The 27,243-nt window shown below is 44.2% G+C and overlaps 1 protein-coding gene across 9 annotated transcripts in view; it reads right to left on the reverse strand.

The window, feature by feature from the left end:
• The window catches only part of TTC23 (tetratricopeptide repeat domain 23), a 106,248-nt gene that overhangs the window by 22,422 nt on the left and 56,583 nt on the right, over positions 1-27,243 (reverse strand). For all 9 annotated transcript variants that reach the window (XR_006704454.1, XR_006704455.1, XR_006704457.1 and 6 more), the window contains exon 7: positions 11,417-11,522. Coding sequence is in view for 5 of the 9 variants with exons in the window: in XM_045448760.1 (XP_045304716.1) it covers positions 11,417-11,522 (106 nt within the window). In the remaining 4 variants the exon portion in view is untranslated. The remainder of the gene's footprint in view (positions 1-11,416; positions 11,523-27,243) is intronic.

A 27,243-nucleotide genomic window follows, 5' to 3' on the forward strand; every position in this document is an offset into this window, starting at 1 on the left:
CAGCCAGAGACATTCAGAACATAAGGGGGATTTGACATGGAGGTCCTCCATTGGTGAGATGGAAGGAACTATGGTGTAAGGACCCAAGAGTGGCCTGTGGGAGCCAAGAGAGGCCCCTGGCCAATAGCCAGCAAGAAAATGGGGACTTCAGTCCTAAAACCGCAAGGAACTGAATTCTGCTAATGACAGAAATGAGTTTGGAAAAGTATCCCCATGCCCCAGATGAGAATGCAGCAGGCCGACAGCTTGATTTTAGCTTGAGCAGAGAAGCCAGCCTTACTGTGCTAGACTTCTGACCGACAGAACCGAATTGATAAGTGGGTTTAAGCAATCAAAATTTGTTATGCGGCAAAAGAAAACTAATACGGTCAGGAATCCCTACAATGGAGTGAAGAGCAATTGCAATGGTCCAGAGGCCATCCGTGGCTGCAGAAATGGCATCTGAAACTGAGACACCGTACATGGGGCATCCACATGGGTGAGGCCTGAATCTGCATCACCTACTTGGTCTGGAAATTCTGAACCAAGAAATTAACTAGGAACTAGTCTGTAATTGGAGAAATCATAGGGTTCCAGCATAGGGGTCAGCAAACTCATCCTGTGAAGGACAAGATGGTAAATATTTTAGGCTTTCAGAGCCATATGGTTGCTATCTCTGCTATTCAACTCTGCTGTTGAGGCACAAAAGCTTCCACAGACAATACATAAATGAATGAGCATGGCTGTGTGCCAAGAAAACTTTATTTACAAATACAAGGGGTCAAGCTGGATTTGGACCACTGACCCCTGCTCTAGCAGAGGGAAAAGTGATATCTTCCTCTTCCAGGAACATGGGACTCCCAATGAAGTGCCTGCTGGAGATGACCTCATGGTGACACATGACAAGCACATTTTTGCCAGAATAGACTATGACCCACGTATACAGTGGTCTACTTGACATTTCCACTTGGAAATCTCATGTGTATTGTGTGGTGCAAAGACCTATGAGTGAAAAGATAAAATATAACCCTTTACTTCTTTACTTTTCCTCCATATTTGGTTATCACCTCTAATTTTGTATTTGTGCTACCTCCCTATTTTCTTGATTAGACCAGCTAGCATTTTATCTATTTTAATACCTTTTCCAAAGAATCAGCCCTTGAATTCACTTTTCTCATACTGTGATGTGAGTGCCAGGTGCTTCCAAAGAGGCCTCTATGAGGACAGCACTCCAGAACTCACAGAGGAGCGATAACTGGGTCGCCTGTGCAGAGAGGGTGGTTGTTCCTGAGTCAGCACAGCGAGTGGCAAAGAGGGCAGGCTCCAGAGGTCAGAGGTTGCCTGGCTCTGCTCCCTTCTAGCTGGGTGCCTCACATGGTTGACCTCAGCCTCCTCATCTGAAAAAGGGGAACATAACGCTAGTGCCTCCTTTATAGGGTTATTGTCAGGAGTAAATGAGTTAATGCATACAAACAACTGAAGACACGCCTAACACCTAGTCCGTGCTCAATAAATGGTAATCATTTTAACTTAGGGACAGCTTTGAGGGTCGTGGTTATGGACCTCTGCTGCCCATGCTAGGGTGACCAGCAGGCACACCGGAAGCACAGGTGGACTTATTAAAAGGACGGGAGCACTATGAAAGTGGTCACAGGTGTAGAATACTGGGCTCATCTCATGTGCACCGGATGTGTGGCCCTGCACACCACGAGAGCTCTGGGAACACCCGAAGTTCATGCTGAGAATGTTGGGGGTCTCAAGAAATGATTCAAGTACACTCCATGTGATATGTTTTAGAAAGGAGAGAAGCCAACCCTTGCGAAATGTAGTCTACCGAACCCTGTCAACGTAAGGAAAAGATAGGTCTGAGAACAAGTAAGTTTCATTTATCTGCAAGATTTACTTTGCTTGGAGCCTAGGCGGTTGCCAGACCGAAGCAGGAATTCTGCTGTGAGGTGATGCCTCTGATTTCAGTCCTAGCTGCCCCCAGAGTTTGTAGCTATAGACAGAAGTTAATTGAACTGGAGCCCCCTGTTCCTTTCTTTCGGTGAGGGTCTGCTAGACCAGCAGGTGGATGATTTCTAGAGTATTTACTCAGAATTTTCTCTTGGTAGGAGAAAATTCTACCAAGCAGAAAATCTCTTTACTAGTAGCTGACTCATGAGAGAAAGCATTACAGATTTAATGCTCAAACTAAGCCTTAATTTTGGCTACTTTGATAATCTGATGACAGCAAATTAGTGGGGATGATGTGGCATTTATTTTGTTGATTTTAAAAGCATAACAGAGATGAACATTCCATGTCTAAAAATTAACAACGATATTCCGGAGCGGAGTACTCCTAATATTTTAATTTTCTGTCTAATTGGGAATTAACCAAAGAATGTAACTGAGCCTTTAAGAGTTCTTTTTTTGGGGCGCCTGGGTGGCTTAGTTGGTTAAGCGTCGACTCTTGATTTGAGCTCAGGTCATGATCTCGTGGTTCATGAGATTGAGACCCATGTCTGGCTCTGCATTGAGCCCGCTTGGGATTCTCTTTCTCCCTCTCTCTCTGCCCCTCCCCTGCTCACATGCGCTCCTCTCAAAATAATAAACTAAAAAAAAAGTAAAAAAAAAAAAAAAAAAAGGTAGAGATCTTTCTGAGTCTCAGCCTTGTTCTCCTGAGATGAGCTCTTATTATGAAGACTGGCAGATATAAAGAGCGTAGGAAGGCGTTGGGGCTGAACAAGGAGGGACTGAGTTTCAGAGCCTGGGCTTTGGCAGAAGTGGTACCATGCTCAGATATAGGAGGAGGCAAAAGGGATGGGAAACATTTCCCTCCCCTTCCTGGGAAGGAACTGGACATAGGAGGACACAGCTGTGCTTGATTCCTTTCTGGCCCCTTTCCTGTAATGTCCTCCCACCTCTCAGTATCCCTTCCCCCAGCAGTCACACGCTGACCAACTGCCTCCCCTAAAATACCCCATTTTCAGCTGGCTTCCTAGACCTGAGTGCCACATGCTCCTTTCCCTTAGTGTAGTTGATCTCACAGAGATGCTGGGAGAGAGGGAGCTGCCTGGTCTAACGCAAACTAGTGCATAAATGGCTCAACCTCTACCTCAGGGAGATGTATTCATATTTCCCCAAAGAGGATGCTTGTTAGCACATATAGGTCTCTGGAAGAGGGGGTGAAAGTGAGAGAAGAAGGAAAGGAGGGGTGGAGGGAGAAGGAACGTATTACTGAAACGAGGGCAGTGTGGTTACTAGCGAACGAAAGCGAGGTGTTCAGCTGGGGATGTCAGAGGCGGACTCTGCCTGGAAATCTGCCCTCTGAGGTTGCTGCTGCCCTTCCTGTACTTCGGAGTCCTCAGCTTCTCTAAAGGTCCAGGCTTTTCCCATCTCTGTTCCTGCAAGGCCTCTAGTCCAAGGAGGGGGGGGGGAGGGTTCCCCAACTGCCATTGTCACAGAGAAGTTGTCACACATCAGGCATCACGTCAGTGGCCTTGTAGATCACAACAGCCTTGCAACTCAGGAACAGAGGAAGGGGTAGGGCATCCACTGTGGGTGCCTTTCCAGTCTATAAATTTGAAACTACTTTTATATTTACCTGGGATATAGGAAAACTCCCTTTACTACAAGATCCTGATGTATTTCTCTCACCCCTCCGACCCCCACGTTAGCTTTCTGAACTGTGAACCGCATGATCTGTCTTTGAGAGGAGAGCAAATCCATCCTGTCACTACAGCTAAGGAGTGACTCCCTGATGATCAGAGTTTCTTCTCCTGGGGGACGAGTGACAGCAGGATTTCCAGAGAGATCGAAGATCGAGGAGGGTGGGGAGATGCCATGTCCCAGCGTGGGCCTCGTGCCCCAAAGCCGGATTTTCAGAAAGCCAGCGATTTGCAGCTCTCTTACAGTGGCCGCCCCCAATTTTAAAAACCTCTTCTAGAATCATCTGCAACCTGATGCTGGTGGCCTTGGCAGAAGATGAGGTCATTTTCTAAAGCACAGAAGCATGACTTAACTTGTAAATCTGAGCCCTGGTGGCACAGGTGTTCCAAGGCCACGAGTCTTCTCCCGTTTCCACCCCAACACAATGTTCAGGCTGTCTGTGGGTTAGAGTGAGGGAGGAAGTGTGGCCTGCCTGCTGGGCAGGGGGACTCAATGTCTCCCAGAGGCCCTGTCAGACTCTGTTCTGTCTCTGTGTTCTTATACAGGCAAAAGAAAACCAGGCTTCATTCAAAGAGCAAGAGGAATGCGGGGTTACAGTTTGACACACTGGAGGTTAGGAGGCTTTTAATTAAAACAAATTCCAGTCACCCTGGGCTCATTTTCTTGAGGCTGTCCTAAGGCAAGAGCTGAACAGTGAGGACAGCTTTCATTAAGAGGGAGGCCTGCATGTACAATGTGACAATTATCTTTTGTAACAGTCTTGGAAAATAGTCTGTACTCTGTACTAACTGCAAAAGTATTAAGGACCGCAGGGAATGTAGCCTGGTGTTAACCCAGAGGAGCTCCATCACCCAGCAAACAAACAGACTGGACCCATTTGGGGTCCTGTTGGGGCTGTTGGGGCTGCCTTGGACTCTGCACAGGCAGCTGCCCTGAGGCCACTTCCCAGCCCTGAGGGGTGGGAGGTGGGAAGGGTAGCCTGAGGACACATGAAGCCAAGTCAGGCTCTCTCCTCACCTCAAGGCCTTCTGTGGTCCACACTAAAGACCCTCTCTTGGAAGAACACTTCCACAGGCCCCGGACATGGCTTCTGGGAGCAGCAGACCTGCTGCTCAGTAGCTGTATGATCCCCAGGAAGTCCAAGGTCATTCTGAGGGGAAGGTTTGCCTTAGTAGTGTGAGGTGACCAAGATGGCGGCAGGCTGGGCGGGGCTTCCGTGGGAGAGCAAACATGAAGTGCCTGCACAGTGCCAGGCACCTATGGGCCCAGTAAAGGGCTCCGTCACCATGGGGATCTGCCTGCCTCCAATATCCTTACCACCAGGAAGCTGACCCCATCTCTACCTCCCCACCACTCACTGTCCCACCCAGTAGTGGTCAGGTATCCAGCAGCTTCTAGCCCCAGTTACTTGTCTTGGTTGAAGTATATATTTTCCATAAGCTGCCCTAAAAACCCTTTTTGAAGCCAAGTCAGGGTATTAAAAATATAGGCATTTCTGAGAAGTTCTGCACACAAATTATTAGCCAGTATAGGAGTGAAAAACTGTATATCACAGAGGCACGTACTTCATCTTTCCTAGCAGAGGAATGACGCCATAGACTTTGTTCTCAGACACAAAGATGGAAGGCAGTTTGTAAGCAAAGCTTGATGAGGTTTCAGTGTGCACAAGGTTGTCTCTTTGGGAAGAGAGACCAACAGCACGGAATTGGAGAGAGGAAGAGGCCATCTCTTCTGATCCTCTGCCAACCCTGCAGCCCCCATCTGTCCGTCCTCTGGGCTCCCCGGACCTCTGGGGACAATGCCACTCAGTCTCCAGTTCTGGGGCGGTGGTTAAATAGGCCTCTGTCTAAGCCTTTCTTTGTCTCTAGCTTGCAGAATGAGTCTGGACATGTCCTGGACCTCAGTCCTTTGGATGGCATGTGCTCTGAGGTGCCTTCCAGAGGTTTCTGAGAAAGGGCCCTACTAATGATGGTGGGAAACAGGGTAAGGGTTCTTCTCTGTCCTTACCCACCACTTGCTTTCTGCAGTTTCCCCTTCCTTTAGAGCACACAGCAGGCGTGGATGCTGATACCTGCTTATGGAGCTGAAGGCAGGCCAGGATCAGGCTGGCTGCGCATTTTGTAACAAGAAATGGACTCTGCATAGGACTGACGAAGGGTCTGTCGGAGCACACAGGGCTTGAGGGCGACTAGGGAGGCTGAGGAGGATGGGAGAGAGTGGGTGGGTGTGGCCAGCTGTGGTTTACACCCATTTCCATCAGCAGGGCTGCACCCCAAACCCCACTTTGGAGGACTCTGGTTGGAGGTGGGGCAAGGGCGACAGCAGGGGCTGCCGAGGGGGACCACGGGAAGATGAAGGACATCTGACTGTGGCTACTCTCGGGTGGCCATGTTACCTATCAGGAATCCACTGGCACTGGGCATATGTGTATTCCTGAGCCTATCTGACTTCTTGTCTCTGCGGGACACACAGGGCCCAAGGGGCATCCATAACCCAGGAATGCGGGGCAGGGAGTGGGCTGCAGGTGGGGTGGGACCCAGCAGAGGGGCAGGCTGACAAGGTGGGCCACAGGAAGAAGAGTTGAGAAAAGGGAGGATCAGGTAGGTGGATAAAACAGGAGACTGCATCAAGATACAGTGCCCAGCTTCAGACACTTGTATATTTTATGTCTACTGTGCAAATGTGGGGAGAGCCTAGCACAAGGGGGCAGCAGGAAGATGGACATATTTGCGCATGGGGAATTGTATCTTGGGAATGCACCCCATGCTCATGAGTCTGATTCATATGGCCAGGAATCCCACCCCCTGCCCCTGAGACTCTAGTGGGACAGAACCCCTTCCACTGTGCTGTGTCCGGACCCTACAGAGCCCAGGCTGCAGAAGGAGCCACTTCCAAACAAGGCCGCCTGTGCTCAGCAGGCTCTGCCTCTCAAAGGTTTACACCGAAATGTACTTGGCTTCCGCCCATTTCATTTTAATATCCTTTAGGAGAAGAGTTATAAACACAAGGCCAATGCCCTGAACACTTCGCAGGGTTGGGAGAGCTGTTAATACCAAGTTTGTCTATGGCTGCTCCGGGAAGCGGGCCAGGCTCAGGTTAGTGACATTCCAGGAGCCTGAATTGGAAGTCCTTATGCAATCGCAATCCTTCGTGACTTCTAGGGCAGTTTTGTCTGCATAAGGAATGCAGGAAAGGCACAGAGCAAAGGGATTAGCTGGAGCATGGAGCCTGAAACACGCTAGCTTCTTGGCCAGTGGCGTTTCGTTTGTCAGAGGGCAATGCCTTCCATGGGCATTTAGCAAGCAGGCTACGGAGAATCCCCAGATGAGAAATGTTTCTCATTAATGATTCTTTAAAAAAAAACAAAAAAAAAAAAAGTGTGCTCTGCACAGACAGGTTTAAGCACAGGAAAGCAGAGCTGTGGTCCCCATGGATGTGGATTTCTTCAGCATTTGGTAGACCATGTGGGTTTGCTCCCAGGGGATCTGGCTGGGATTTCTGAACTAAAAGTGACTAATGTCCAGGTCACAGTCCTGCCACCCTGGGTGAAAGCCAGCCAGCCAGTGTGTGTGTGTGTGTGTGTGTGTGTGTGTGTGTGTGTGTGTGTTTGGGGGAGATTGGTATCCCCTTACTTGTCAGACAAGATGAGTACCAAATGCTCCCCTTTCCTTTCTTCTTGCTAGAGGCAGCAGAGGCCTGGAGAACCCCTAGCCCTGGGTGGGTTCCCTTCTTTCCCACTGTGGGGGGACTGGACTGAGAGGGGGTAACAGAGATGACATGAGAACCAGGCACCCTGAAAGACAGTGGGACTGTGGCTCCTGGCTGGGTGGGGACCAGTTCACTCCTGCTTCCAAAGGGAAGCTGGTTCCATTCATGTAACATGGGCCCCCTCAGCCCACACCGCACTTAGGCACCGTGGGTAAAAGCCAGAACAAACTCTGTGTCTCAAAATGCTGAATGGTCAGTTCACTCTCCACGGCCTTTTGCACGTTCTGCCACCGAGAGAACAAGGATTCTGACAGCAGTTTTCAAACAGGTTAACACATTAGGAATAGCTTGGGGTTTCTCCGTGCTTGTATTCATTCCTGATGTGCCCATTTAGATGGTCTTTTGAGGCCTTAGAGACCAGGGCGGGTGCTCGTCTCTGCACCTGTCCTAGGGCTTCATGGTGTTGCCTGACAAGCAACACCTGTTCTGATCCTGCAGTTCCACTGCCAACCCCACTTAGCGCTGACTCCCCTTTAAGGCTGCGGTAAACTTTCTTCCTAAAGGCATCGAGGTGATGGCCATTTCAAGTCTCCTCTGATTAGAGAAGGGCGTGTCTAGGAGCACCCCACAGAGTGATAGGGGCTGTGGTCTTTCTGGGTAGAGCAATGAGTTCAGAGAATAGAGACTGATGGAATTTGCAGGTATGGAGAGCTGGCTGTGTTAGCTCATTTGCAGAATGGGAGGTCACACCCGCCTTCAGGCTTATTAAAAGGATTAAATGAGCACGTGTATGAGAGTTCCAGCACCTGCACACAAGGCAAGCTCAATTCCCACTACTGTTGTCACTAACATTACTCTTACCATGATTCCTACCGCCTCTGAGCTCCTGAGGCTCTGCGCCCTATGTTTCTAGCAACCAATCCCCTAAAGCTCAAGCAGAAGTAACCCCCTTCCCTAATCTGTATTGCATCTTCAATTGTATCTCCCTGCTCCTGGGGGGAAGTTTTCTTCCATCTTTACACTCTTCCTATATTTCAAATTCTGACCGGCAAGTCAGTTTGTGGGGTTCAGGCCACCAGAGGCAGAGGGGAGGTGCTAAAAGCCTGTGCGTACTCCTGGACTGGCCCCTTCCCACTGGCTCTCCAAACCCATCTTTCTGGGTGCCTCCGCTCTTCCCATGTCCTCTGTCCCAAATGCCATAGGCTCTTCCATAGGCCTAAGTGGGGAGGGGCAAGGAAGAAAAGGGAGCATGTGCAGTGTCAGTCCTTACAATGTAACATGGAGGTCAAGAGCCTAGGTTCAAATCTGCTACTCCCTGGATATGTGCTCTTGGGGCAATTACTTAATCTCTCTGTTTCTCCATCAGAAACTGGAAATACTTACATCAACCTCACAATGTTGTGAGGATTAATTGAGTTAATAAATGTAACTGGTTAGGGGTGCCTGGGTGGCTCAGTCGGTTAAGCATCTGACTCTTGGTTTCGGCTTGGGTCATGATCTCATGGTTTATGGGATCGAGCCCCAAGTCCAGCTCTGTGCTGGCCGCATGGAGCCTCCTTGGGATTCTCTCTCCCTCTCTCTCTCTCTGCCCTTCCCCGACTCATGCTCTCTCCCTGTCTTGCAAAATAAATAAATAAAAAATTTTTAAGAAGTGTAACTGATTAGAACCATGCCAGTATGCACTGTGTAAGCATTAGCTATTATTACTATTATTACTGTGTGAGGTCATCTAAGTCTCACAGATCTTATTATATGTATCAAGTAGGTATTATTGTCATTCTCAATTTATAGTACCCATGCTATATTTAGACTAAAAAATGTAATATATGTGTGTGTGTGTATGTGTGTGTGTGTGTGTGTGTGTGTATTTGCATTCTCTGATTCTGTAAACCATGCAAAACAGAGTGGCCTAACTTTGCAGCTACAGGAAAAAAAACATTTCAGGACAAAATTTCTATGGTCCTCACCCAATCCATACATTTATTAACTAGCTGAGATGCTGGTGAACCAGAATCCCTCTAGGCAAAGAGGCCTTAGTTTCCTGGGCTGGAAACTCTTCCTCTTTTCTCTGGGCCTTAGTTTCCTCTAGCTGTTTGGTATTCTCTAGGGAATAGACTCCCGCCACCCCCACCTCATCAGTTTAAATGCTCAGAACCCTCCAGTTGTCTTAACCCATGAGCCTGAGGAAAACAGGAAGGTTCTGACAACCATTCATTATATGCACGCTCTCCAGGTCAGAAGTTACATGTGTTTTGCCCTCACACTTGCTTTGCCTGATCAGAGCCTGAAACAAGTTTGAGTTGGTTACCAACAATTACACAGAAAAACCTAGATTTCTGCCTTCTCTTGAAAAACAGATCTGTTCTCTAAGCCTGCCTTCTACATGACAGTAATGGGCTGGAGCTGTAACAGCTGCTCACTTTCAATAGGGCATGGGATTCTCCAGTTTGCCACAGTCCTCACATTTTGTGTTGTCTCTCTCGTATTACAACCAACAGTAGCTGCCATTTCTGATTAGGCTTGCTGCTCCTACTGTGTCGTAATAGCTATCTATTTCGCTCACACTGCTTGTGTGGTTCCTATAGACACTTAGATTTGTGGCTCCTGCCAGCATAGGAATTTCCATCAAATGTGTGTTTGCATCTTAACTGTCTTAATAGTTGGGAATGGAAGATTCTCTTCCCCTATTAAAGGAATGTTGGGGTGCCTGGATGGCTCAGTTGGTTGAGCACTGGACAGGTCATGGACTCAGGTCATGATCTCATGGTTGTGAGTTTGAGCCCCGTGTTGGACTCTGTGCTGACAGCTCAGAGCCTGGAGCCTGCTATGATTCCATGTTTCCCTCTCTCTCTGCCCCTCCCATACTTGTGCTTGCTCTCCCTCTGTCTCTCAAAGGAAAAAAAAAAAAAAACAACATAAAAAATTTGAAAAAAAAAAAAAAAAGAGTAATGTTAAGCACCAGAAAGCTGGTCAAAAAACTGTTGACCCTTTGAAGGTTTTGAAGCCGATTGTTATATATGGCGTGTTCCAAAAAGAGAGGATCAGAAAGTTTGCCTGCCTTCTCTATCCGTAGATATGCTGCTCCAGCTCCAAAAAGGTGCTCAAAGCTCCAGGAAGCCAGAATGAGGGGTCTGTAAGGTGGGATGGACAAATGGATAAACCCTGATATCCCCTTCACCAGTTCCTCCCTGACTGGAGCCCCTGCCTGGCCCAGAAATCTCTATACACCAGGCTGCTCATTTTGGTATTCCCTTCATCTCCTCCTACCCTCCAGCTAGCAGCCTCTGCCTTCTAGCCCAGCTCTGCCCCCTGAATCCCAACTACTCCGGATCTCCATTTTGGGCTTGCTGGCACGTTGGACCTTATTTTACTATAGTACATCATTATTTTTTATCTGATATTTTGCAATATACCCCTAGGTCTCCTTTATGAGTTATACTCTGTTTCTGAATATTCTGACCAAAAATAAGCCACCAGAATGCATGTTTCCCATCACTAGAGGCATACTGTATGCTCTGAGTCTGGAATGGCAGATTAAAGAACTCCCCAAACTCACCGCTCTACCTATCACATGGGGCTAAGAAAAACCATATGACTCATAAATGGCAACTTCCTCTTGGACTCCTGAAACCATGTAAAGTTCATCCTGATTGAAAGCTCTGCCCTGTGAAAGTCTGTAGGCTGGGGTTCCAACAGGCCTGATCTATCTGTTGCCACAGTAGCTCCACAACAATCTTTAAAAATAGATCACCTCTGAAAGTAGAGCAGATTTCCCTGTAAGCCCAGCGTGGATTCTCTGGGGGCTCTTCACAGCTCTGCTTGGATGAAGATTCGCCGTATTTGAATGTAAAAGGTTAGAGAAAAGCTAAACAGGACAGAAAGCAGAGAACTCTGGTGAAAGTAACACAGGGGCACAGCTCAGGACCACCACATAAAGCCCCCAAAGCTCTCCAGGGGGGCCTGTGTCACAGGTCCATCCACCTGTTCACCCATCCTAAAGGCAGCTGGTTCACAGACCCGTGTGCGGGACGGGCAGGGCGCAGGCAAGGTGCGCCGCCCACAGAAGGTTTGCGCTCACCGTGGTGTTCGATCCCCCCGGAAGCGACGGCAGCGCGGGCGACCAAATGTGCAGAGACTGCTGCCTCTTCTTGAGAGGGGTTTCTGCTCAGCACGATGTGATGCGCCTGTCACCCGGGAAAGAAGAAACAGGATTGTTTACATGCTTGGCGGCAGCAATAGGGAACTAACTGTTCTTGGAGCGATAAGCAGAAAGGCAAGGAACTTTCTAGCAAGCTAGACAATATGATTTGTGTGGAAGCACAGTCAATTCTCAGGAGACCTAGATTTTAAAAGCATTGGGTTGTGGACAGAGAAAGCCCTGAAGGCTGAGTCCGGATGGCTCGAAGCTGTGGCCAGGGTGGATCACTAAGTAAATCATTTAAGTCTATGCTGCTGTGAGTGCAGTGTCAGCTGAGGATGGGCGGGGGTTGGCGAGCGGAGGAGGGTTTCAAGAAGGAAGGAGATGGGCTAAAAAGTGCCAGTGCTCTGCACAGGAAGTGGGTGAGCCCAGCCCCCTGCCCCAGCTCAGCCCAAAGGGGGCCCTTGCCGAGATGTCAGTAGCCTCCCCAGTGCCTGATCTACCAAGCCCACCTCCCTGCGCCTTCTTCAACTGGCCCATGGGGCTGCCTGAACACAGAAAAGAGCTCAGTTCCTTAAAAATAAAGCCCAATTGAAAATTCTTTGAGAGAGAGAAAAAAAAAAACCCTATGATCCCATGAATATAAATAGTAACAATCCTCCCAAAATAAAATACAAAACACATCTCTCCAAATAAAAAAGATATAACATAAAGAATAAAAGAGGAAATAAAGTTACTACTCATCCGTCAACATTTAAAGTTTTTAAAAATGCTATTAATAACAGGTTCACATTCATTCAGTAAACAGACCCTTACGGATCACCTATGACAGGAGAGGCCAGGACCAGAAAGGGTGGGCAGTACAGAAAGGGACAGGAACTGAACCTGATGTCCTACAGTGCACTAACACCAGGTGGCAGGTGGTTTGCAATTAATTGCCAAAAGGGTGACAGAAATACTAAAATACCATGAGTTAAAGGGAGAAACACCAGACTGGGATAGGCCAAGACATATTAACAGCAGTTAAGATTTCTTTCTCAGGTGTAGTATCAATTTTAATTTTCTTAACAATTTTTGTTGCCCGTGTTTTGTAGACGAGAGAGCTGAGGTTGAGGAGCAGGTGATATCTTGCCCAAGATACCTCATGGCTGAGAGAAAATGGAGATAAGATTCTGACTTTGATACTCGGACTCCCTCCCAGGGCAAGAACGCTGCCCTTCCTCCCTGCCCTGGTGCTTGTTGGCAGACATCACTAACTGATGCCTGCACACTCCCCAGAGGCGCCGATTCATTCAGCCTCCAGGAGCTATGACTAATCCGTGGGAGCTGGCTAGGAGATAAAGCCACACCATCAGAACTTCCTAGTCCAGACCAAGCAGTGAGGCAGCAAAGCCATAGGGACTTGGTCCTCTGATGACCAGCTGAATGCATTTGTCAGTTGGTAATCAGGGTGGATTCTAGACTCTCATCTCATTGATCATATGTTAAAATCAGCTGAGTTATTAGCGCTAGACTTTTTATGATAGGGGCTATTCCAAACCAAGATTGCTAGCAATAACTTTTATTGTTGTGTGAAAACAATCAGAATTTCATATTTGTAAATGCGAACAATATCCTTTGTTTTAAAACTACTTTCCTTATTACAGGATGTAAATAAATGGAACAAGTAGTTTTGGCAACACCCCAATTAGTCATTATCCTCAATTTGGCCCGAAGATCTGGCTTGAAATGCTTTCCAATAATGCACACTCCAAAAAGTAAAGACAATTGGAGCCATTGGAGCCACAGGGACAGTCAAAGCATCACATGTTCAGGAATTTGAAGAGAGGAAGAGAGAGGAAAATCTGCCCATCCCAATTGCAAACTGAATCATGTTTACTTTGTGTTTTCTCCTGCTTAACGATCTTTAGGATCCACCATCGAGGAGAGCACCCTGTGATGCTAGGAAAGATTTAACTCATATTGTTACAAAGACTTTTAACTCACAGTACTTTAGATTTATTCAAATTCAAATTCAAAAAGATTTCATATTTTGTTTCCACTCAATATTATAAGGCAATGTAAAAGATATATGTCTATCAAAATGATTCCTTTTCTTTTTACTTATTTAATTATTTATTTGGGGAGGGGAGAGAGAGAGAGAGGCAGAGAGAGAGAGAGAGGAAGAGAGAGAATCCCAAACAGGCTCCGAGCTGCCAGCGCAGACCCTGATGCAGGGCTCAAACTCACCAACTGTGAGATCAAGACCCGAGTCAAAGTCAGATGCTCAGCCAACTGAGCCACTGGGCACCCCTTTTTCTTTTTCTTTTTTTTAATCTTTATTTATTTTGAGAGAGAGAAAGATGGAACACGAGTGGGGGAGGGGCAAATAGAGAGCTTGAGAGAGAATCCTAAGCAGGCTCCATGCTGTCAGCACAGAGCCTAACAAGGGGCTCGATTCCACGAACCAGGAGATCATGACCTGAGCCGAAATCAAGAGCCAGATGCTCAATGGACTGAACCACCCAGGCACCCCTATCAAAATTATTTTCAATTCATATGAATAATTACATGTTCTGAAAGTTCTGTATGTTGCCTTTTGCCTTTGGAGACAGGAAGCAAAATTTTCTGAGAGCAAAAATGCTCACAATATCAAGAAAGTGGATCCTGAGAGCTTAAGGGGATCCGAATTTCACAAAAATCTTTGTAACCTCAACATTCTTCTGTGTGAGATACTAATATAAGCAACCATTTATTATTCATTATTCACTTCAGAAACTCAATCCTTGGTCTAATTTATATTTGATGTTCATGAAACTTCTAAAAACCATATGCTGGTTTAACATTGGGGTGAGGGAAGGAAAAGGGAACCATGATGTTAAAAATGTGCAAGATTAGCATCTCATTGATTCAGTAAAATTAAATTTAGTTTAATTTAATTCAGTCCTATTCAATTTACCTTAATTTTAAAATGCTTTTTACATGCCACATTGTGTCCCTTATCAGACTCGGGGCCTTATCATAGCTTATTTGGTCCTGCCTTCATCACGTCCAAGCAATTTCTAGCCCTCTATCCACTCTCCCCATTCTCACTATCCAGTCGGCCCCTCCTGCTGTCCCTTCCCTTCTTGACCAACTTGGAGTTCACCATCTATCACTGTTGATACCAAAAATGCCCTCAACTTCACTGAAGCATTATTTGAAATGGTGAAAAAGGGGGAATCATCTAAACAACCACCAGAAGCGGAATGAATATATTGTGGTTTATTCATACAATGACTGAACTCTACCTAGTACATTAACAAAGTAACATTTCAGAAACATATCAGTGAGTGGAAAAGTAATTTATGAGAGGATGTAAACATCATGGGACCAGTGAGTTTCAAGTTTCTCTTTTGAAGCAAAAAAACAAAAACAAAAACAACACAAAAAACAACAACAAAAAAATCCTTTTGTTCCAGATTGTTTTGCATACTGTCTTACTGAAGCAGATGGAGAGGGTCTAGAAGCTCACTCAGCTGTGCCCACCCAGCTTCCTCCAAAAGACCCTCCATGGAACATGAGGGCTCAGGGTGATGCAGATCAAGAACCACAGATCCGCACGGTATAGGAGGCTGCCTTAGGGAGTAGGTACAAAGGCAGTTGAAAAGCTAGTGATTAGATTACCCAATTTTCCAAATTAAACCACTGTTCACAATTCTGGAACAACACTCTGCTTGCTAAGAGAATATAAATACCCCTGTTATATGCATCTGAGAGCATTTAAGGACTAGTTGTTAGTGTTAACAGAATTATAGGAGCCATGCTTGCCTTTCCTGGCTTTATGCAGGAGCCCAAGTAATGGGCCCCGCTGGGGATCTGTGCTTGACTGCATTCACTCCTTATTATTTATTAATCTCCCAGGGCTCAGATTTCTCCTCCCGTTCTTTGTTGTTTTCAGTATCTTACGGTTATATATTTATCAGTTGTCATCTTGGAGCTGAGAGGGAGTGTTTAATATTCCTAAATCTCTTGAGCCGTTAACATGTGGTACTGGGTTAAAAACAAAAACAAAAACGCAACCTTTAATATCTCATACTGAGCAAGGTCATCAATTGAAAAACCTCAGTCATAAGATCAACCACCCTCAAGCCCTGCCAAGGTCCAGAGCAGAAGGCTGCGCTTGGGCCCTCCTGAGCATTTCCGGGGGAAACCACTGAGTCTACAGCGCCAATCCAGCTGTCAATAGACACAGCCAGAGCTACAGCTGGCAGACTCTTATCTGACTGAGGCTGTCCCCTTGGATTTGTGAAATGTGTAATAGTTCTTGAACAGAAAACTTGATGACTAGTAAGAAGGATGTTTCTATTTATGCAGGCAGACCCCATCATGTGAATACTCAACTTAAGACATGCAAACGCTCTGACTGCAGGCCCCAAGCTCTTCACAGGAGAGAGGGATAGATTCCCCCCCCCCCCCCATTTGGTAAACAACTAGGAGGATCGCTGACTCAGAGGGAAATCTCTTCTCCTGCAGCAAAGTGGAGGGTCCACAAAGAGCTAAAGGTGCATTCGTGGACCTAAACTGAGTCTATTTACCCTGGAGACAAAAACATTCGTGGGGAAGGCAATGTAAACCTGCGGCTCAGCAGCCGCCAGGATCTTTGTACTTGAGGGCTAGCACTAGAGAGGGACACTGGGAGGGTGGGAACTAACCTTGAGTAAGCACCTACTCTGGCCAGACGTGGTGCTATGCAGATTACATACACCAGCTCGCTTAATCTCAGAATCACTGGTGAGGGTGATGTTAACACCCCAATTTATAGATGGGGAAATGAAGCCCTCAGGAGATAAAGCAACTGACCGAAGGTCACATAGAGGGCTCAATGGCAGGACAGGGATTCAGACTAAGGCCTGTGATTCCAAATTGCATCCTGCTCTAGTCTAACATCTGGTTTTTTAAGAAAGTAGAAGTTACAGAAAGAGGATCTTCTAATCAGCATAATGAAGTATTATTTAAGAGTCAGAGAAATAGTTGCTAAGTAGTAGATTTGGCCCAGAGGTTGAATGGGCTGGCTAGGTGGAGGGTGAGCCACTGATATGTGGGTCTCGAAGCAGCTTCTGAAAACGAACTGTACGGGGACACCAGAGTGGGGAGTCGGGCAGTGGCTGATGGATGGAGCAAGATGTTAAGGTGCCTTCTACCGAGGGTCTGTGTTTTTCTGCTTTGGTTCAAATTAGTGCTTTCATTCAACAGAAGCTCAAGTCCTCTTGTCACTGTGAGGTGTGAGTTTGCTGTGTTTCTCTTATAACTGACCAGCTGTGTGGCTACGTGGCTCTCCCTCTTGGCCTTGCCAGAGCAGGCCATGCAATCTTCAGCTTTGGGCTGATGCCCTTGTACAAGACAGGGTCATATTGCAGCCCAGGGTTGCCGCTTCCTTTCCTCTCCAGTCTCTGGCCAGGAAGGAAGCCTCTCAAGGCCACCCACACCACAGGGGCCTGGGGCAGCTGGAGGGCCTTGGCTAAGAGAAAGATGTTGCTGGGACTCTCTGGGGGGCGTAGATGAAAGGGAAGTCCCTGGGTGCCGAGGGCATTCCAAAACCGAGTTCTGAGGGCCCCAGACCAAGCTAGTTTCTTTTAATAGTCAGAGAGAGTCCTCAGTGGCAGCTCTCCAGTCGTCAATTTTAGCTCCTCTGAAGGGCTGGGGAGAAAAGGCCCTACTCTCTGTAAGGGTCAGCACCAAAATAGATATGTTGGGAACTTCGATTTTCATCCTCTCTTGGTTGGAAGTGTGTGTTTTCTTAAAACGTAACTAGATTTTTAGATTGTAAGTGTAATATCGGTATATAACTTTGAAAAATCCTAAGTGTTGAGTTAAAATGCCTCTCTCCCTTCTGTCTATAAGCCTCACCCTCTTCTCACGATCCCGTCTGACTCCTTGGAGTTATCACTATCAAGTTCCCTGTGTATCCCAGAGATATTGATATGCTTATACAAACATACACACATATAGGCCCATGTTTTTGTTTTTGTTTTTTAAGTAGGCTCCATGCCTAGTGTGGAGCCTAATGTGGGGCTTGAACTCACAACCCTGAGACCAAGACTTGAGTTGAGATCAAGAGTCTTAACCCACTGAGCCACCCAGGTGCCCCTATAGGGGCATGTTCTTAAACACACCCACGCATAGACACACAGGTGCAATTGTAACCTGACGCTGCCCTGCTTCCCTCCCTCAGCCCAGCTTCATCTGCCACCACCCTTCTGGGCTCTGCCATGATGGCTCCTCTGCCCTCTCCTCAATCTTCGGGGTGTCTCACTATCAGTCCTCGGGCTGCTCCATTGGGAGCTCTCACAGCACCCAGTCCTGCTCCCTGTGTGCACATCACGGTCGCCATTTTACATTCATCTGTGGGACTATTCAGCTAAGGTCTCTGTCACTCTCTAGGCTGCTCCTCCATCACCGTCCCAGGGCCAACCACTGTGCCTGGCACATTGTAGGGTCTAACCGGTTGTCAGCTGAAGAAACATTCTGATCCACATCTGCCATTTAAAAAATAATAATGCACTTTTGGCATCTTTAATGTCAGAATATACACATTGATCTCATTCTTTGTGTGGTTCTATGGTGTTCCATCACATGGATACACCACAACCTCCTAACTGGTCTCCTATTGATGGATGTTAAGAGCATTTCTAATTTCAAAGGGCTCGCTATTACCCTATAAAATTGGAGAGGGAATATCAAATGGTTTCCCCCAAAGTGGTGCCAATCCCCACTCCTTCTAGTGGTGTATGAGGATGACTGCTTTCTAGTACCTTTGCCATCATGGGGTATCATCAAACTTTTTTTATTTTGCTCACAGCTAGGTGAAAAATGGCATCTCCTGAGTGAAAGTGCATTTCTTTAATAACAAAGGATGCTGAAGATCATTTTTGTATTGTTATTAGCCATTTGTATTTTCTCTTCTGTAAGCTGACCATTCCTGTCTTTTGCCCTTATTCCTATTGAGTTGACTTTTACATCTACATTTTATAAGAATTCTTTCTATATCTCCTCTCTTTGCTATTTATTTTTTGACTGTGATATTTTGTCACAGAGAAGTTTTTTTTTTTGCTGTCAAATTCATCAATTTTTGTTTCTTTTTTCTTTCTTGTCTTCCTGTCTCTCTATCTATACCCACATGTACATATGCAGAGGGAAGATGCTACAAATGTCAACACCAACTCTTTCTGGGAGGGGAGTCCTGGATAACTTGTAACTCGTTTCTTCGTATTTGTCTACGTGGCTTGATTTTTTAGAATATAAAGAGTATTTTATTTTATTTTATTTTATTTTATTTTATTTTATTTATGAGAGGGAGAGCACAAGTGAGGGAGAGGGGCAGACGGGGAGAGAGAGAATCTTAAGCAGGCTCCATGCTCAGTGCAGAGCCCAACTCAGGGCTCAATCTCACGACCCTGGGATCATGACCTGAGCCGATTCAAGAGTGTCATACACACTCGACCGACTGAGCCACCCAGGTGCCCCTTCATTATCATTTTTATAAAAAATAGTGACTTAAAAAGAAAGAGTACAACTCCTGGATTTATGTCACTCTTAGAAAACTTTTATGATGCATAGAATCATAATCGCATTCTGCATCTTTTCTAATTTTAAACATGAAAGGCTAGTATTTTCAGAGATTTTGAAAATTACAAATAGTGCATTATAACAAATACACAGCAGTTAACCAGAACCGATCGGAAGCGTTGCCATTTGCTGTGTTGTCTGAACCCGGTCGGAGACCTGTGCGAGCACCTACGAGCCATCATGTCAGCCTGGCCAAGGCTGATAACTTGCCCAGAGGAACCTGAAGCCGGATTTTCTGACCTCAAAGTTTTTGGGAGAGGGACTGATAAATCAGTTCATTATACTTTGTAAATCGAGCTTCCCCCCAAATTTGGGGGCTACTGACTGAGTGGCAGAGCTGCCCTGAAATTTGAAAAGAAAGGCAATTCAACTGTCAGAGATGGAAAACAAAACTGAAGCTAGTGGTGTTAATTTATGTCCCTTGAAAACACACACCCACAAACATTCTCACTGAAATGAAATCCTGCCATTTTTCTTTTGGGTAAGAAAACAAGGGTCTATTGCCAAAATCTGCCATGAGTAGTTTCAGAAACAATCACGCCAGCATGGTTTCTCACAGACCCCTGAGGCAGGGTGCCTAGAATGGCTAGTTCGCCAGTCCCTGGGACCACTGCCTTCCCAGTGTGGTGGCTCTGTGAGGCTTGCTAATTTTCTCCACTCTAATGGGTTAGTTCCTAAAATACTTTGGAACTTGTCGACACTCTACAGAAAATAAAAGGTCTTTTCTTTCTGGGCGTTTCTCTCACTCCAAAGGAATGAACAGTGAAAAACTAGAGGGAAAATAACAAAACCCCTTTTCTTTGTGTACATAATAAATGGCTTTTAGGCCAGGGCTCCCCTGGAGAGCTGCAGCCACACTGTACCTTTCTGTGTCTAGGTAAAGCTCTTAAAGAAATGAGGAGCCTTGATAAATGTTTGATAATTACCATTAATAAATAAAAGTAGCTTACACTGGCATCATGCCTAATGGTTCACAAAGCACTTTCTATTTTGAACCTTTGAGCAGTTCTGTGAAGTGGATAGGATCTTTTGTAGGATTGGGTTTTTTTCTTTCTTTTTTTGAGAAGTTAAATGACTTGTATAATCAAACAGCTGGCAAACAGAAGAATTGGGACTCCCACTCAGATTTTCTGACTTCACATCCAGTGCTGTTTCAACTTCACAAAGCTATCTCTTTAATAATGATTGGTAAGTATTTATTTAAACACTCTCTAATCTTTATTAACCTCAAGAATAAACAACAATAAAAGTCACCTATTAAACTTTACGAGTATTATAAAAATGAGTGAAGTACTCTAGAACTCCAATACAGAGCACTCCTTCTAATTTAGATTCAAAATCCAAATGTAATGAAAGGAAAGGTTGAAAACGTTAAAGCATTAAGAAAGCTTTTGCATGGCAAAAAAGCATTATGAATCCACAAAAATATATTACAGCTAATAAATGAGATCAGCACGGCCGTACCATGCAAAGTCAACATCCTATTTGTATTTCTACACGCTAGCAATGAACAGTAGGGAAAGGAAATTTAGAAAACACTTCTGTTTCTAAGAGCATCAAAATGAACAAAATACTTGGGAATAAAGCTCCCAAAAGAATTATAAAACTTATACTGAAAAATATGGTTGAAAGAAACTAGGAAAGAACTAAGTAAATAGAGATATCCTATGTTCATGTATTGAAAGCCTTAATATTGTGAAGATGTCAACACTTCCCACTTGAAATACAGATTCAGTGCTCTCTCTATCAAAATACCATCTGTTTTTTTTTTCCAGAAATTGATAAACTTATCCTAAAATTCATATACAAATGTAAGGAAGCCAGAATAGTCAAAACAATCTTGGAAAAATGTAAGAGTTGGAGATGTCATACTTATGGATTTCAAAACTTACCATAAAACTTGTAGATGAATGTGCATAGTTGCATTATTCATAGTATCCACAAGCTTACTACAAAGCAACAGTAATTGGGAGTGTGGTGCTACCGTAAGGATAGACATAGAGGTCAATGGAATAGAAAAAAAAATCCAGAAATAAACCTTTACATTTATGATCAATTGAGTTTGACATGGGTACCAAGATAATTGAATGGTGACAAGATGACCCTTTTAATAAATGGTACTAGGACAACTAGATATTCACATGCTAAAGAATGAAGACAGAGCCCTATTTTATATCCTATAAAAAATTAACTCAAAATGGATCAAAGACCTAAATGTAAAAACTAAAACTATAAAACTCTTAAAAGGAAACAGATACAAGCCTTCATGAACTTGGACTAGGCAATGGTTTCTTAAACGTGAGACCAAAAGAAAAAAAGGATAAATTGGACTTCACTGAAACTAAAAATCTTTGTGCTTCAGAGGATGCAATCAAGAAAGTGACAAGACAACACACAGAACAGGAGAAAATATTTACACATCATGCATCTGATATCTAGTATCCAGTATGAAGGACTCTTGTAAGTCAACAATAAAAAGACAAATAACCCTATAAAAAATGGGCAAAGGATTTGAATAGACATTTCTCCAGAGAAGAAGTACAAATAGCCACATACCTATAAACAGATGCAGAATATCATGAGTCGTCAGAGAAATTCAAATCAAAAGCATGGTGAGATATTACTCCACAGTTACCAAGATGGTTGAAATAAAAAAGACATAATAACGAGTGTTGGTGAGGATGTGAAGAAAATAGAATCCTCATGCATTGCTAGTGGGAATAGCAAGAGGCTGAGGCTGCTTTGGAAAACAGCTTGGTGGTTCCTTGGAAAGTTAAATATTGGGTACCATAGAACCCAGAAATTCCACTCCTAGTCTTATAGCCATGAGAACTGAAAACATATATCCATATAAAAACTTGCACATGAATGTTCATAGAAGCATTGTTCATTACCTCCATAGAGTGGAAACAACCCAAACATCCATCAGCTGATGAAGAGATAAACAAATGTGGTCTACCTGTATAACAAAATACTATTCAGCCATTAAAAGGGAATGAACTACTCATATCTGCTAAGCACGGATGAACTTTGAAAGCGACATATCAGATTAAAGAAGTCAGACACAAAAGGCCATATATTATAGGATTCTATTTATAGGAAATTCTACAATAGCCTAATCCATAGAGATACAATGGAGATTGGTTGTTGCCAGGGGATGAGGGACAGAAGAAATAAGGAGAGTAACTCCCAATGAATGCAGGTTTCTTTTGAGATGATCAGAATATTCTGCTGCGGTGTCTGGGTGGCGCAGTCGGTTAAGTGTCTGACTCTTGATCTCAGCTCAGGTCATGATCTCGTGGTTCCTGAGTTCAAGCCCTGCCTTGGGTTCTGTGCTGATGATGCAGAGCCAGCTTGGGATTCTGTCTCTCCTTCTCTCTGCCCTTTCCCCACTTGTGCTCTCTCTCTTTCTCTCTCTCAAAATAAATAAATAAAAAAAAAAAGAAATGTTCTGCAATTAGCGGTAATGCTTACACAACTCTATGAATATAATAAAACCACTAAATTGCGCACCTTAAAAGGGTGACCTTCATGGTATATGACATCTCAATAGAAACACTATGAACAAAATAAAACACGAGTGACAAATTGGGTGAAAAGACTTCTAATATATGTCACAGATTAAAGGGCGATACGTGGGGTATGTAAAGACTTTTAACAGTTAAGGGAAACTGAATAAAATAAACTAGAATAAAAATTCTATTAAAAAGTAGACAAATGGTATGAAAAGAAAATTCACAAAAAATGTATTAAGAAGATCCATTGAACCTATGAAATGATATTTAATTCCATTTTGCAGATTAAACCTATACTGAGATGTCCCTTCTCACCTACTTGATAGGAAGTAATTCAAAGTCTTGACAATACTCTCCTTTGGAAGAGGCTGTCAGGAAACAAACGCACTCAGACATTGCTGGCAGGAGCAGAAATAGTAGAAGCCCAATGAAAGGCAATATCCCGTAAAACTATCAACACATGTTTCCTCCCTCTGACTGAGCAGTCCCACTTCTAGGAATTTACCCTGAAGATACGACTGCAACAATATAAAAATACGTGTGTGTAAGATTATTCATTACAACATTACTTATAATTACAAAATATAGGAACCTATCTAAACGCCCAAACAGAAAACTATTTGAGCAAAACACACTAGGTGCCTAAAACGGGATATTATATTTTTGTACAAATGAATGAACTGCTATAAAGTGATTTCCAAGATACGGTGTTAAGTGAAAAAAGCGAACACACACGCAACAAGTAAATAACTTGGTAGGAGGAGGAAGGGACATTCGTAACAGGAGAATGTCAACTGATAAATGTGGATGGAATGGCAGAATGGAAAGTCATGAATCTGCAACCACCACAGTAAAGACTGGTTTGGGAAAGATTCATCAATGCTAAGTGTAGAGAAAATTTGAAAAGGAGTGGGATATTTACATGGTCTTAAAAATGTCTCTCTGCAGAATGCTTATTGGCTGCAAGGAGAAAAATAGTTATTATACAGGGAAGAATCACTGTGATTAAGTGATGAATTTAATGTCACTAATGAAGGACAGGTAGACATCATGTGCCTCCTGAGGCAATACCCTAAGAAATACAATATCCTTTTGTAGTATCCTAGCAGGGCATGCATTGTCAAATTTAGTCACAAGAAAATATCAGATGAACCCAAACTAAGGTACGAATGACTGGCCTATAGTCTTCAAAAATTTCAATGTCAAAGGAGACAAAGACAAGCTGAGAAGCCATTCTAGATTAAAGACCAGACGCATAACAACTAAATGAATACAAAAACATAAGGGTCCGTATTGGGACAACTGACAAAATAGAATATGGCCTGTACCAACATGAACATTCCTGAATTTGATAACTGTACTGCGATTACATAAAAGAATACCCTTGTTAAGTACTCAGGGATAAAAGGACATGGTATATTCAAATACTTTCAGATGATTACAAAATGTAAATATTTACCACTCTGTGCTTATATGTACGTGTCTGTGTGTGAGTATGTCTATATAAATAGATAGAATGAATATGACAAAGTACTTTAAAATGGTGAATCTGGGCCCTACAGACAAGAGGCATTACCTAACCCATTTTCCCTTCACATAGTACTAAGGGTTCCTAGGAGTGGGAATACCTAATACACTGGAAAGTAGTATTTACATTTGAATCCCTTTGATGATCCCTACCTTTAGAAATTCCAATTTCTTTCAGCCAGTGTTTCCTAAACTATGGCCCAGGCAACACTAGTGTGTCACAGATGTATTTGACCTTCATTTGCATTCACAATCCACATTAAGATTTTTAATGCACTGTATGTAAAACCATGTCTTACAGACATCTGTTTAATTTTAACTTAATAGTTCTCAAATTTATTTAACCACAGACATCTTTTCTAGAAAGACCTATGAATCTCTATGAATTCTTGTGAGGTGCTAGTATCCTATGGAACACAGTTTGGAAAATGCTTTTCTAAACCAAACTCAAGTTTTTGGCATTGAATACTGTTAGGTCTTAGAAGCCACCTATCTTTCATTCCAGTGAATTTTGTTACTGGTAATGACCCTTGCTGGGGGACTCTGAGCCTCGTATTACTTGACGTCTTTGAACTTTAGAAGCTGGTATAGCAAAGATTGCACTGAGATTTTAAGGGCAGATCTGGATATAATCAGGAAACATTTAGGAAAACTGAATTAAGAAAAACATTTTAAATTAAATTTGAGCCTCTATTCTACAATGTGGGAGTAGAATAGTGTAAAAGAGTTGGCAAGGTTGCTGTGAAACTGGTTCAACAAAGAACAAAGCAAAACCCACTTTTGGTGGCGAGGTAAATCGACATAACCTCAGAATGTCAATCTGAAGAAAGAACTATAAAATATTCACATCTTTTCTCCTAGTGGTTTAATTTCTGGAACTTTATACCAGCAAAAAATCAAAGAAAAAAACATTTGTCTAAGAATATTCAGAATAGGGGCACTTGGGTGGCTCAGTCAGTCAAGCATCCAACTCTTGGTTTGGGCTTAGGTCATGATCTCAAGGTTCATGGGTTCAAGCCCTGAGTTGACTCTGCGTTGACAGTGCAGAGCCTGCTTGGGATTCTCTCTCTCTCCCTTTCTCTCTGCCCCTCCCCTGATCAAGCTCTCCCTCTCAAAATAAATTAACTTTAACAACAACAACAACAACAACAAAAGAATATTCAGGATTATTGTTACCAACAAAAAATGGCATGCCCATTGAGTATTCCTGCACTCAGTAAATGGGCCCACCAGCAGTACAGTGACCTTAGCTAGAAACCCGGCATAACACCAGACTGCTCCACCTCCTTCACTCCCCCACTCCCATGCCCGTTGTTTCTACTCTCCAAGCATCTCTCAAGTCTGTCCACATTCTTTATTTCCATGTCACTACCTGAGCCGAGGTGTCATCATCCCCTACCTAGCCTGCTGCTGCCATCTCCTGAGTGACCTCCCTGCTTCTCTCTCTCCCATCCAGTCCACTCTGCATACCACATAGTGACCCTTCTAGAATAATAATCTCATGATGTCAATCTATCTGCTTGGAAACACTGAACTGCCTTTAGGGTGAAGCTCAAATTCCTCAGCATGACTTTCAAAATCCTGCTTGAAGACATCCATTGACCACCTTCACCATTCCCACTGCTCAGGCAGAGGGGATTTCTTGTAGTTCCCTGAACGTCAAGCTACGTCTCACCTTCAGACCTTTGCACACACTCTTCCCTCTGCCTGGGCCGGCCTTCCTCACCTCTCAGTACTTTGGGAAACAGGTACCTATGTTTATTACCTTTGCTGCCTCACATCTCATTCACCATACAATCTGATTTCTGCCTCATCATTGCCCCGTTTCCCTCGACAAAGTCATCAGAGAAAGAAAAAGATAACAAAGGAAAGGAAAGCAAAGAGAGAAATGTTAAAAATCTTGTGTAGCACTATATATCAGGCACTGTGCTAAGCACTTTATGAATATTAACTCATTTATTCTCCCAACAGCTCTGTGTCCTTCACAATAGCACATGGTATTAAAGGACACAGAAAATACAGCTTTCACTTTTCCTCATGTTTTTTTCTGCCAAATTCTTCTTTGCTTTCTTTGCCAGGTTATCTTTCTTGACTTGACCAGTGAACACTGAAGTTACTCAAGGCTCTGTCATGTCCTTGTCTCTTCTCACTCAATAACCCCCCCACTCCCAGGGTGATCTCATCCTTTCCCAAGGCAATTACTGCATACAAGTAGATGACTTCCTGACCCATTTTCTGAGCTCTAGTCCTGATTATCTAATTGACTAGATGGCATTTCCACCTACATACATGTCTCACGGGCACCTCAGACTCGCCATTGAAACCTGAGCTCACCATCTTTCCATCACCTGTCACTCCTGCTCCCCCACTGTAACTGGCACAAACATCCACACAGTTGTTCAGACTGGAAACTCAGGAGTCATCATTGATTCTTTCCTATTCCTTCTTTTCTCCACATCCAATCAATCTCCATATCTCATCAATTAGGTCTCCTACATCTTTGTCAAACCATCTGCTTCTCTGCATCCTTACTATCATCGTCCGTGTCCAAGGTGCCATCAACTTCCGCCTTTGCTACTTTGATAGTCTCCTAACTGGTCTACCTATGTTCTTGGCACATCTTCCTTGATCCATTCTCCTACATACCAGCCAGAACAATCTTTCTAAAAAATACTGGGTTTGAATCTGGGTTATGCCATTTATAGGCACGGAGGGTATGCCTGGGCATATCCCTCAACCTTTCTAATTCTTTTTTTTTTTTTTTTTTTTTTTTTTAAATTGCAGTTTTTTCAACCTTTATTTATTTTTGGGACAGAGAGAGACAGAGCATGAACGGGGGAGGGGCAGAGAGAGAGGGAGACACAGAATCGGAAACAGGCTCCAGGCTCTGAGCCATCAGCCCAGAGCCCGACGCGGGGCTCGAACTCACGGACCGCGAGATCGTGACCTGGCCGAAGTCGGACGCTTAACCGACTGCGCCACCCAGGCGCCCCTCTAATTCTTGACTTCCTTATCTATAAATGGGAAATAAAAATATGTCACAGGGTGACAGTAATTAAGAGAGAAAATCCAGATAGAGTGACAGAATGGGACATTCTAATAAACTGTGGATGGGCTATAAATGGTCAAACTTAAAAA

The sequence above is a fragment of the Leopardus geoffroyi genome, chromosome B3 (genome assembly GCF_018350155.1).
Source record: "Leopardus geoffroyi isolate Oge1 chromosome B3, O.geoffroyi_Oge1_pat1.0, whole genome shotgun sequence".
NCBI lineage: Eukaryota > Metazoa > Chordata > Mammalia > Carnivora > Felidae > Leopardus > Leopardus geoffroyi.